This window comes from Mesoplodon densirostris, chromosome 1 (assembly GCF_025265405.1).
Source record: "Mesoplodon densirostris isolate mMesDen1 chromosome 1, mMesDen1 primary haplotype, whole genome shotgun sequence".
Taxonomy (NCBI): Eukaryota; Metazoa; Chordata; class Mammalia; order Artiodactyla; family Ziphiidae; genus Mesoplodon; species Mesoplodon densirostris.
In genome coordinates, this window is record NC_082661.1 from 211721131 (window position 1) to 211734689 (window position 13559).

At 42.3% G+C, this 13559-nt stretch overlaps 1 protein-coding gene across 2 annotated transcripts; it reads left to right on the forward strand.

Annotated features, from left to right (window-relative positions):
* Positions 1 to 7923: 7923 nt before the first annotated feature.
* Positions 7924 to 11692, forward strand: TIGD2 (tigger transposable element derived 2). 2 transcript variants are annotated; one of them, XM_060094609.1, is made up of 2 exons: positions 7924 to 8256; positions 8436 to 11692. In XM_060094609.1, the coding sequence occupies exon 2, from the start codon at positions 9356 to 9358 to the stop codon at positions 10931 to 10933; it is 1578 nt and encodes a 525-aa protein (XP_059950592.1). In that variant the 5' UTR covers positions 7924 to 8256; positions 8436 to 9355; the 3' UTR covers positions 10934 to 11692. The 2 variants fall into 2 exon arrangements, with proteins under 2 accessions (XP_059950592.1, XP_059950602.1); XM_060094619.1 differs by having other exon boundaries at positions 7924 to 8018.
* The last annotated feature ends 1867 nt before the right edge of the window (positions 11693 to 13559 follow it).

Below are 13559 nucleotides of genomic sequence, written 5' to 3' on the forward strand. Positions count from 1 at the left end.
ACTAGGAGGGTGTGGTCCTTCGCAAAGCAATTTCTATTTCAGTTCATCCTTACAACAAAACCAAAATCTGTATGATTTTTATTCCCATTTTTGATATGTGAAAGATTCTATAAAACCAGCTGGAGATTCCAGGGCTGGTGGGTGGCAGTCAGATGTACAAATCAGAGACTGTGTTTCTAGAACTCATAAGGTTTATCGCTAAGATGTACTGCCTGTCTGGTCTCTTAATTTTATTGTTTACATGCTTCTAAAACAATGGTTGAGGTAACTGTAATATAAAAAGAGAGTTACCACTAAAACATTAAGACTAAAAAAGAACACAACCAATGGATAAGAAAAAGAAAAGTACCAGGAATTCAAAAGGAGTTAGCTATAGCAATTCAGCACAAACCAAAGCTGATAGATTTGTGTAAGTCAGTGCTGAAATGGACGTACCTAGTTCTTCTGTCAGATAAAAGGAAGTCAAATTTCTTCTGGAAGTCATAATCTTTTCTTCTGACATTAAAGATAGCCAGAATTTATCACATGAATCCTTAAGTAAAGTGACAGTATATTTTCAACATCAGTTGGGCTAAATACAGAGATATTCCTCAGAAGGTTCTTATTCTTATATCTTCCCTCTAGGAAAGCCAGTGGAGGAACAGTAAATTGGAACACTTGACACTTAACATTGTAACTCTGTTACAGCTTAATTCAAAAGTGAGTTAAGGATCTAAATAGATGTAGTTCCAAAAAAGATATGCACATGGTAAATAAGCACCTCAAGCCATACTCCGATGAGCCATTAGGGAAATGAAAGGCAAACAACGATGGGATACCACTTCACACTCAATGGGATACTATAAACAAAAAAAGATAATAACAAGTGTGGGTGAGGCTGCGGAGACCCTGGAGCCGCTGTGGTCTGAATGTTCACGGACCTCCAAAATTCATATGTTGAAATCCTAATGCCCGACGTGATGGCATGAGGTGGAGAGGCCTTGGGGAGGTGCTTAGGTCATGAGGGTGGAGCCTTCATGAACAGATTCTTATAAAAGAGACCCACAGAGATCCCTCACCCCTTCCACCATGTGGGGACCCAGCAAGAAGGCATCTATCAACCAGGAAGTGGGTCCTAGCCAGCCATCACGCTGAATCTGCTGGCACCATGGCTCTAGACTTCCCAGCCTCCGGAACTGTGAGAAATAAATTTCTGTTGTTTATAAGCCACCCAGTCTGTGGTATTTTGTTACAGCGGTCTGAATAAGACGGGGTCCTCACACACTGTAAGACTGTAAAGGGCTTTAGAAAGTAGCTCCCCAAAAGGTTATACATAGTTATCACGTGAACCAGCAATTCCAATCTGTTGTATACCTCAGGGAAATGAACACATATGTCCACACAAAAACTTGTGCATGGATGTTCACAGCAGCATTATGCATAATAGCCAAGCAGTGGAAACAACCTAAATGTCCATCAACTGACAGATGTGAAACAGGAGGGGAGGGGGCGGGGCACAACCTTTAAAAGAATGACACGGCCATAGTACATGACGAAAACAGTGAGAAGCAACTAGGTCCAAGACGGTGGAAGATGTGACTTCCAACAGACCTTGAGCCTCATTATACGCTCATTGTAATATATTAGCACGCTAAATGACACACCCACCATCACCATGACAATCCTGAAGCTAACCATAAAAGGCCAGAAAGTGGGCGGTGGCCCATTTCCTGGAAATCCCCGCCCCTTCCCCAAAATAGTTGGAATAATCCTCCCACTCATTAGCCTATGAATTTACCAGCCCAGAAAAACTACCACACCATATTTTGAGGCCTCTTGCTTCTTGCCTTCTGAGATGGCCCATACTCTGTCAGTGGACTATGTTTCTCTCTAAATAAATCTGGTTCTTACCAATCACTTCGTCTCCGAATTCTTTCGCGACGAAGAAAGAACCTGAAATTCGCTGGCAGCAGATGGATAAATAAAATATAGTATAGCCATAAAACAATTATTTAGCAATAAAGGGAAACGATGTATGATGCATGCTACAACAGGATGAAGTTTGCAAACATTTTGTTAAGTGAAAGAAGACGGTCACAATGGACATATATTGTATGATTCCATTTATATGAAGCGTCAAGACTAGGCAGATCCATAAAGATGAGTGGTTGCCGGCTGAGGAAAAAGAAAGAGTGTTAGAGGGAATGTGGAATGACCACTAATGGTGTGGTATTTCTTTTCGGGTGATGAGAACTTCTACAGTTGATCCCAATTGAGTTTCAGAAACACAATCATGAGGTCTTTTTAATCTAGAAGCATTGCAGCAGGTGTTAATATCTGTCATCTTCAAGCATAAGGGAGTCTCATAAGGTAGAATTGCATCATAATATGACCAGCCAGTTGCATTAGGGATAGCTTCAAGACTGAATGAGCTAATGATTATTATTTAAATTTATGAATGATTATTATTTAAACTGTTTTGGATCCTGGACCCTTTGAGTATGGGTTGAAAGCTTTGAACAAGGTAGGCATGGTGTTACCCTGAGGAATGTAATTAATTTCAGACATTGGAAGAGGACTCTCCATGACTGTAGTGAAACAAGACAAAAACAAGATCACTCTCTAATCCTGCCTGAACTGAAAATTTAACCAGGAAAGAAGCGGAATGCTGTGCCATCACAAAGATGACCAAACATCCCCCTCTTCTGGTTAGCAGGAGTGACTACTGCTTCTTCTCCAATGATGACTCTAGCCTGTTCCTCTAGCTTCCTGGATAAAAATTAAGATACCTAACGGTCAAATTGCCTCTGCTTTTTGACAGCACACAGCCCAGAACAGACCCTTCACTTTTTTTAAACTTCTCTAAAAACCACCTTATCCAAATCCTATAATAAGCTCCACCTGACCCTTCTTTATGAGACAGGCCATGGTTTTCCAAGGTACGGATTACCCTTGCTTCAGTAGTAAGCCTAATTTGGCAAGGGTGTGTTCTTGCTGGTGTCTGGCTGATGGGAATCAACAACATCTAAAATATTTATAATAAGTTGTTAATAAAAGCATGTATAAAATTTTATGTATATTATAACTTCATGTTCCTATTGAAATACGCATATATCACACACATTACATATATAACAGTTACACTGATACAAGAAAGAACATGGATACACACCAAACTATTAAGAGTAGTTATCTCTGAATGTTGGTATGATTGTTTTCCTTTTCGTTTTTCTGGATTTCATATTTTCCTTCAAACATCATATATAATTTAAGAAGGGAGGAGGGGAAGAGACAAGAAAAACCCTTCCAAAAGAATATGTTTTAAGAGAAGAATCTCATTCACAATGATTGTCAATGTATAAAGTTTTCAACCTTTAGCATATTAGAATCACTTGGGATGCTTGCTGAAAATAAGGATTCCTGGGCTTCATCCCTGGGGTGGACCCCAAAATGTGGATGTTGGACCCCAGGAGATACAAACCCATAAAGTCTGAGGAACCTTGAATAATGCAGCTTTGGGGACAAACTAGAACTTGAAAGATGTACAGATTAACAGCAGAAGGAGAGGACTTTTTAATCTAAGGAGAAGAATGAGTAGCCTGAAACCATGCAGCTGCATGTGCCGGGAACAGGGAGAGTAATGCACCGCAGGCTCTGAGTAAACCTGATTTGACCCACCTGATGGAACTGCAGGCTCCTTTAGAGAACAGTTGGAAACTGGGCAGGTTTGGAAAGGTAAGGTGGGTAGTATGTAAAGTTCACTCAAGTTTCCCACCCACATTGCTGACAACAATCAACAATTCACTGGTTTCTTCAATTTATATCCACACGTTTTTCTAACTTTTCTTTAACATTTCCACTAGCAATTTTCCTTCTTCCAACCCTATTAAATCTTTTCTACCCTCCAGGAACTCATTCTTTCCTCTTTATTTATAATGCCAGTCAGCTGAAAACCTACTGCCAGCCAACAAAGAAACATGGAAAACAAAATTAAGTTTAAAAGTCCCCTGCTGAGCATCTATCTGATACTATGACACAAGAGTGTAAGTCATCACTATCTTTCCACATCATGTTAACTTTTTTTTTTTAAAGGAATGGGACTTTCCAATGAGTAATCTGATCTCTTACTTGTGTCAAGAAATTTAAGCGGAAAAGTGTTCCTACCTTTAACCATTTAAAAGAACATTTTTTATATTAAAAATGAATAATTTGAGCTTTTGTCTACAATATAAAGTAAAATAACTTTACAGCTAAAAGAGACTTCAAAGTACAAACTTTCATTTCACTGATCACAACTGTTTCACAGCTTATTTGCCCTAAAACACACCCCCAAAATTATATTTTAGCTGAAAATTCCCCTCTATATTTTATGCCCCTTAAAATAGGTAACAGTAAACCTTTTCTGTGAAAACCATTGATTTTCCATTGGCAGTAAAATTTTCAATTATTAACAGAAATACTATTTGATATTAAATCAGTTTAATACATATGGAATAATGTTATCATGTCCTCATCTTAAGCTTATTGGAGTAGCTAATTCAGGTATCAAACAAAAATCTCCAAGTAGATGATGGTCAATGATAAACTAAATGGAACCCCAAAAGCAAAAAAGCAGTTCCTTTAAAATTAAAAATTTACTCTACCTAGAGGTTTTCTATTCTGCTAAAAAACTATTATGAATAAAGGATACCACTGAAAATGAGGCACATAATGCACTTGTACTGATATATCTCAGCAGAAAAGGAATTTAGAACTTGTAATGGTGAGAAACATAAGTCATTTTCAGGTGATTTGGAGTAATTTTAAGAAAACTCACATTCCAATAAATCAAATGCTATGTCTGATGAACATAGTTGCAGACTCGAAGGGCTCTCACAACTAGAATGCCTTTTTGGTAGGTTAATGTCAAAAGTTCCATTTTAATAAATGGCAACTTAAATTTTGCAAAAAAGGAATCATGATATACTTTCTTCTTTTCATGTCTTTGAGTTAAATTAAATATTTCGATTGTGATAGCGTGGGCAGAGAATGTTGTTTTAAAGCCAAATAAAACTCCATTCTACAACCTACATTTGATAGATTCACACACTTTTCTAGCCTTTTTTCCCCTGTACATAAATGAGGTAACATCAGCCTCACAGTATTATTACAAGGATTAAGAGAGACTGTGTATATGTAGAAGGAAAGAAATATTGGTGGCAGAATTCCACAGGAGTGAAGTGTCTTTTGATTAGAGAATAAACCACAGTGAATGGTAAGGGACAACTAGAAAACAGAACAGCAGACGAAATTACTCCGCGTAATAAAGGAAAAAGAATCTTAAGATTTCACAAGCAGCTGAGAGGGAAGGAGAGAAGGGGCCTTGAGAAAAATGCTGGCGAGAGAAGGGAGAGAACAGCAAAGCAAGATGGAGCCAAGACTGTGACCCAAAGAAAAGAATTGGCAAGAAGTTCCCTGTGGCCAGCTAGGCTCTTAATAAAACAAGGCTGACAGACATTCTACTTTAAGTTCCCCCCCACCTTGTACTCTAATGTATATCTGCTGCAATTAGCGACCCCTCCCCCCAATAAAAAGAAACAAGTCTGTTAGAGGAAAGGATCTCGTGTAAAGCTGTCTTGGGTAAAGTCTTTTTTTTTTTAAGATTTAATTTTATTTATTTTTGGCTGCGTTGGATCTTCGTTGCTTGCGGTGAGCGGGGGCTACTTCTCGCCACGGTGCGCAGGCTTCTCATTGCAGTGGCTTCTCTTGTTGCGGAGCACGGCTCTAGGCGCGCGGGCTTCAGGAGTTGTGGCACGCAGGCTCAGTAGTTGTGGCTTGTGGGCTCTAGAGCGCAGGCTCAGTAGTTGCAGCACATGGGCTTAGCTGCTCCACGGCATGTGGGATCTTCCCGGACCAGGGCTCGAACCCATATCCTCTGAATTGGCAGGCGGATTCTCATCCACTGCGCCACCAGGGAAGCCCCGGGAAGCCCCCTTGGGTAAAGTCTTATTAAAAGTCGACTAAATACAACTGCCTCCTACCAAGTGGTGTTTTGAGGAAATCAAGGAATGTGGGCTGTGTTCCAGATTTGAACTTACACAAGGTGCTGAAAAGGGAACAGTGATAAGACACAAGCAAGCTGGAGAATTCAGAAACAGAAAGGATCCAGGTGGTGTCTGGAAGAAAATTAAACGCCAGAGATAGTGGGGGAGGGAGGTAAGAGGCAGAGTTCATTTCATTTAAATATCATGGGACCAGTGACCCCAGTAGGGGGAAAATCAGGTTGCCAACTTTTGCCAGTGTCTTTTGATTGGCAGTCAGTAAATGTCAGCTCTCTTCCCTTCTGAGGAATGAATAACGTTTCATACCTCGGATACAACTGTTTTCACGCTTGTTACAACTACCAGAGAAAAGAGGCAAACTTTAAAAAATGATACAAAACTAGCATGAGGTTGCACTTTATCCAAAAGAGTCAACCAAGACTGAGTGGTTGATTTGGGGGGGGAGGGGGAGGGCGGAGATCTACCTTCAGGAAAAGCAGACGTTTGTCAAAAACCACTAGAACTTCACAGTGTATCTAGGAGATCAAAGATTCTCCAACACGTCAGAAAGGGGAAAGCTACGATTTTGAGGAAGGCAATTGAGCAGTCTGGGCAAGGAAGTCAGATAATTAGAAGCCTTAAAATCAACATCTTTTCTGCAGTAAGAATGCTCAGGTCAGTTCCCTTTTGAAACACTGTAGCAACAACGTGGCCTTTGCAAATAAATGAGGAATTACTACGCTACTTTATGTTAACGAAAAAGGTTAGACATTTATGTTCAGAAATTAGAGAAACTTAACTGAAGGCGTCTCCATTTTTTCAAATTATACAGAAAAGAAAGGGTAATAAAGGAAAGACGAAAAGCGTTTCCTCGGTAAACAGGTGCTACAGGAGGAAGGCGGAGCTCCCTTCTCCAGGGAAGGCTCCGAGGGCCCAGCGGGGGAAGCGAGTCCGGGAACGCGGAGAAGGCACGGTTCATCGCAGGGTAATTAGCACACAGGTGCCCGCATTCCCTCCATTTAAAATGCCAAGATAGAAACGTACAGTATCTCCGTTTCAAACAAACCAAGGGAGCCTCTGTCAAACTGAAATTCTCTTACTACTACCTAGAAGCAGAGGCAGTGAAGGAGCGGCAGGAAATTCACGAGGGAGCTTCCCACAGACTCGGGTACAGGCAGCTCTGCACAGAGCAGCTTCTACGGAGAGCGTGACACACACCCTCGAGCAACCCACCGGGGAGGAGAGACCCGATATCCAGTTTGACCGCCCTCCGCTGCGCCCCACCTGTCCAGGGCTCGCTCGGATGGGTGTTGCAGACTGTAAGCCCCACGTCCTCTCCTCTCCCCCCAGTCCCCACGGGGAGCCAGCCTCCCTGCCTTCGGCCAGGACCCGCGTCCGCTCGCTCTTACCTTGGCTCGCGGTCCTTGCTCCGGCTCGTCGTGCCGCGGCGGGCGGGCTGGGGATGCCCGGGAGTCGGCGTTGGGAAGCGCGGACGCCGGGGCCGCTATTTGTAAACACGCTCCACGTGCGCTCGCCCTGCCCCATTCGCATCCCGCTCGGGACACCTGAGGATGCGCAGCTTTCTCGCGAGCCCTCCGAAGGTGCGATATTTATTGCACCTGGGAACGGAGGAAGCTTTGCCCACGGAACCGGGACACTGGGAAAAGGGCTGAGACAAGGTGAGCTTGTACCGCCCCCTGCTGGCCGGCGAAGCAGTCTGCAGGTTGGAGCAGCCGGGCCCTTAGCAGAACCCACGCGGCGCCCAGAGACTCCGCGGCGGCTGGGCCCGCCCCCTCCCGCCCGCTCGCCGGAGACCCCGCCCCCGGGCCGCGCGCTCGCCCGCGGAGGCCCCGCCCCCTCGCCGACACAACGTTCCTGCGGGGGCGCGCGCGTGCCCCCTAATCCCCCGCCTTCCGGCTCCGGCGGCGACGCTCGCTGCCTACTGTCTGCTGCTGCTGCTGCCGCCGTCGCCGCCGCCGCCGGTGTCAGCCTCCCTCGGGAGACTCCATTTGCTCTCAGGTTGGTTTGGCCGCCGCGAAGGCAGGCGGAGAGCGATGCCCCCGGCCCGCGGACTGGCCTCCCCTGGGCCAAGCGCCCGCCCGCTCGCTGGCTGGCTGCGGCGGTGACATCCTGGTCGCTGGCGTCCACGGAGGAATCCGGGCTCCCACGGAGCAAAGACGTCCGGCGTTCCGGAGCTCTCCGTGCAGGGAGAGGCCCTCGCTAACGCGGCTCCTCTCTGACCTCTTAATTTCAGGAGGTAGGCAATGCAGGTCCCGTTCCCTGACACTCTAGATAATGCCTGAAAGCAGTCTGTGTCGTATTTAGCCATCACATTCCTAGGAGGCGTTAATTTTCTCAACACAGTCGCAGGATAGATGTGGGTAATGCCACAGACCCTGATATTGAAAGAAAAATGTTTTTGGTATCTTCCTTTAGGTTTCGGAGGTTACGAGTGCCTATACAGCCCCCGACAGGAACTACTTCTGTTGGCCCATCGAGGATCATCTTTCACCAGGATTATCGTAACATCTTCACTGAGCCTTCCCCCACCCCATACCCTCTACCATGAGTCCTGATTTCTGCCAATGAAGTTTTTTGATGCTTTCTTTAATCATGTGACACCACTTCTTGTCCACCTTTTTCCTTTTCAGTTGTCAAACACATGAGGTGGAGGTTTGTGTCATGTTAAAGTACACAAGTTTCCTGCCTGTCCACTTTCACCTGATTTGCACTGCTCCCTTCTGTTCAGCTTGCCTTACCCTGCTTGCTTACAATTTCCATAACTACTCACTTGCACAACGTGTAGCAGCCCTTGCCTGGGGAGGTAGCATTCCATACAACGCACTGCCTGACAAGGACAGCAGTCAGGGGGCGAGTTTTCCCGTTGTATTTTCCTATCAGGTTTGCAAGCCCTGTGTTCAACTCTTTGTTCCCTAGCACGTTGCCCCAAATACTCCCACCATAGTCTTAGTTCCTTTAACATAGAGCTTCGCCCGTAAGGATGGCAAGAATCAAGTATGTAATATGACTGTTTTGGAGACCTTGCTGGTACAATATTGGTTGTCATAGCCACTGAGAACGCAGTTCATGAAAAGATCTTAAACTAAGGGAGGAGGAAGCAAGATAGAAGATAGGATTCAGTGGAGCCAGTCCTTGTTGTTTGAAGTTTGTAAGTTTCAGAACGGCAAAGTGAAGAGAGTCATGTAGGCCTTTTCTGGAAATTGGCCAGCACACTGTCCGTCTAGGTCCTAGGGGGGCAGGAAAGGGACCTTAAAACCCCATTTTCTAGTCTCATTGTGTCCAAATCTAAGTTGTTAAATATCTTGTTCTAGTAATCGTCTAAAATATTAGATACAATGTTGGGGAAACGAAAGCGTGTGGTGTTGACAATTAAGGACAAGCTTGACATTATTAAGAAACTAGAGGAAGGCATCTCTTTCAAAAAACTTTCTGTGGTGTATGGAATTGGTGAATCCACAGTGCGTGATATTAAAAAAAACAAAGAAAGGATAATAAACTATGCCAACAGTTCAGATCCTACAAGTGGGGTATCGAAACGTAAATCTATGAAGTCATCAACATATGAGGAACTTGATAGAGTTATGATAGAGTGGTTTAACCAACAGAAAACAGAGGGGATTCCAGTGTCTGGAACGATTTGTGCAAAACAAGCCAAGTTCTTTTTTGACGCCCTGGGGATGGAAGGTGATTTTAATGCATCATCTGGCTGGCTGACTCGATTTAAGCAGCGCCATGGTATTCCAAAGGCTGCTGGTAAAGGAACAAAACTGAAAGGAGATGAAACTGCTGCCAGTGAGTTTTGTGGTAACTTTCAGGAATTCGTTGAGAGAGAGAATCTACAACCAGAACAAATTTATGGTGCTGATCAAACTGGATTGTTCTGGAAATGCCTACCGTCAAGGACATTAGCTCTTGAAACTGAGCGGAGTACTTCTGGTTATAGGTCAAGCAGAGAGAGAATCATTATTATGTGTTGTGCAAATGCCACAGGTTTGCACAAACTTAATCTTTGTGTTGTGGGGAAAGCAAAAAAACCTCGTGCGTTCAAAGGAGCTGACCTTTCAAACCTTCCTGTCACTTATTTCAGTCAAAAAAGTGCATGGATAGAACATTCTGTTTTCAGACAGTGGTTTGAAAAGTACTTTGTGCCACAGGTACAGAAGCATTTGAAATCCAAGGGGCTTCTAGAAAAAGCAGTGCTCCTTTTGGATTTTCCCCCAGCACATCCAAATGAAGAACTGTTGAGTTCGGATGATGGCAGAATAATTGTGAAATATCTACCACCAAATGTCACAAGTCTCATTCAACCTATGAGCCAAGGAGTTCTAGCCACAGTGAAAAGATACTACCGAGCAGGACTTCTCCAGAAGTACGTGGATGAAGGAATTGACCCCAAAATGTTCTGGAAGAACTTGACAGTGTTAGATGCAATTTATGAAGTGTCAAGAGCTTGGAACATGGTAAAATCAAGTACCATAACCAAAGCATGGAAAAAACTTTTCCCTGGCAATGAAGAGAATTCAGGCATGAATATTGATGAAGGAGCCATTTTAGCAGCTAACTTAGCAACAGTTTTACAGAATACAGAAGACTGTGAACATGTTGACCTTGAGAATATTGATCAGTGGTTTGACTCTCGGAGTAATGACTCAAACTGTCCAGTGCTAACTGACAGTGAAGGTGCCGAGGACCAGGCCAAGCCTGCCGAGCACAAGCCTTCCAGTAAGACTAGAAAAACAGAACTGAACCCAGAGAAGCATATTAGCCACAAAGCTGCACTTGAATGGACCGAAAATTTACTGGATTATCTAGAACAACAGGATGACATGCTTCTGTCTGATAAACTGGTGTTGCGGAGGCTTCGAACGATAATAAGAAGAAAACAGAAGATCCAGAATAACAAAAGTCATTAATAATCCTGTTAAGGGTTTCAGTGTGTTTGCATCTTTGTGACTTTATCTGCAGTGGAACTTAATTATCTTGTTTGAAGTGCTGTGGATTTCAAGGCCAAATACATTTTATTAATGAATTTAGGATTAGATGCTGTTTTGGATTACTTAAATTACTGTGCTTGAATATCGGTTCTAGGAAGTGAGCATTGACATGTATCTTGTCTGTTTCTAATCTGTATTATACTAATTTAGATCATAAGGTACCTGAGGCCAGGGATCCTGTATCTGTTTTGTGCCTGAATTTCATTGTCTAATAGAGTACCATGCACACTCTAGGCAATCAATAAATCTTTCTTAAATTGAATTTTTATGACTTTCTCTGAACTTCAGTTTCCAAACTGAAATACGTGGAGGGTAAGTTTCCCTTTCTACCGTTTTTCCACCTGCCGAAAATTTTAGAACTCAGCGAAGATTATACTTGAAGTACGCGTATTTCACTGTGAAAGCAGAGAACTGAAGGAAAATAGTCTGAAGCCTGAAATATGGCATTCTATAGCAATAGTATTTGGACAATCAGCAATTCAGATTGGCTGTCTCTGTATAATGAAGTAAGAAGAAACAAGGTTAAAACGTCCCCAGGCAAAGGACTCGCACTTCACTTTTATTTCATCTGGCAGTAGGGAGAGTTCCTTCAGAGTTGTGGAAAGAATGCCATCATTGTTCCAGAAAAATAGATTTCATTTTCCAAATCATTGCTATTAGAAGAGAATAAGGTTTAAACTGTGTTACGTGTCATTTTGATCCTTTATTAGTAGAGATATGTAAGTAGTTTTTTCTCTTTAATAAGCTATTTGAGGTAACACTTCAAAGCTTTAAAGTACATCATTTGCTTTCATAATAGCGTATTTTTCTGTGAGAACTAATACGGAGAATATAAGCATACATTGCATTTGTGGAGCCATCACATGAACTGACGTTAAATTGAACATGAGAAAGGCACTATAGAACAGCCTAGGCTGCTGTGTGACCATGGGCAAGTTACTTAACCCATCTGTAAAATAGGAATAATACCTGCCTCTGAGAGTATTTTGAGGAGTACATGTGTTAATATATGGATTTTAAGTAATACAGGCTTAGAACAGGACCTGGCTCAGAAAACATCCTCTAAGTGTTAGCTCCTGTTACCGAGCTGCAGAAATGATGTTTCAGAAGTGTGCTCAGCAGATCCAGTGTGTCAATCAACCCTGATGTTGCTGCACTGGGAAAACTCTTTAGAGGGAGGTGAGATAAAAGAGATCAAGTGACTAGATTCAGCTGAAATATAGTAATAATTTACTTCAAAGAAAACTGCAAGGTTAATCCAATTCAGAAATCATTTCCCGACCATCTACCACTAGGCACAGTGGGGCATGCCGGCACGTTTAAGACATCTTAGTTTGAATTATAAAAGGAAATGGGAATGGAATTGTAGTTTCTTTGCTCCAGTCCTGCTAATAAAATACATAGATGTTGGCTTTGTTCATAGAATCTGTTACTGATATTGGCCTCGTTTACTGAAGTAATAAAATACCTTTAAAGCAGATAAGATAGCAGTTAGGAGGACACTTGAAATATCAAACTAAAGTAACACAGGATCAGTAGAAAATAAGAGCAAAAGAAATATCACAGGAGACTGGTTACAGTAATGAGGTCCAGCCATATACTGGGAGCTTTGTTGTGATTGACTTGAGATTTTAGAAGCTCTGACAGTCCTTCATGAGGACTGTTAGAGCTCAGAATTCTGCCTTTTGACAAAGCAGAGGCTTTGAGTTCGAGAAAGGCCTTTTCGGAAAACCTCTAAGAATATTTTCTTTGGAAGGATTCATACCTTATTATTAACACACCTCTCTCAGGTTACACAATTTCACTTACTAGAAAGGCCTGAGGAAATGAAACTTTGTGCAGATAAGTCCTGAAACTATTTGGTTTCTTGGAGGCAAAGGGATTCTGAAGCCTGGAAATGGTGATGACATATTTGAATACTGCTTTGCATTTTTCACAGAGCTTTCTGCTAACAAAAACTTCTCAGACTTCTTTCAGTCATGACACTGAAATGGTTGAATCCTGTTTTATCATTAAAGACCGATATAAACTGTGCATTCTAATTCCATAATTAATTGTAATACAAAAATCGTTTTCCTCTTCCAGGTATTGTTATATTAATTATATCCTCTAGGAAGATGCATCGTGTTATCTTGGTTAACCCCACCCTCCTTATATGTAGCCTAGTTTGAGAAGCACAGAAAATAATGTGCTCTCATTTGACTTGGTGCACCTTACAGAAAGTATCCACAAATTTATTTTTAAATAAATTTATAAATGGAAATTAATACATTTTCCATTTATAAAAGTGCCTATTTTTTTAGAGGATTTGAAAGACAAACAGAACTCAGACCAAATGGGAAGTGTTTGGCAACTGAGAGTATACTTTAAAAAAACTTGTGTAGTGGGAATATTTACTATTTCATAATTTAATTTCAGAGAGTAATATAGGGGTTGACTGGAGAACCTTGAGTGCTCAGTAAATATAACAGACTTGGCAGGGCCCAGATCAGTAGGCACAGTCAATTCAAGTAGAATTATAGGATTATAATGGTGCTCTTGTTCC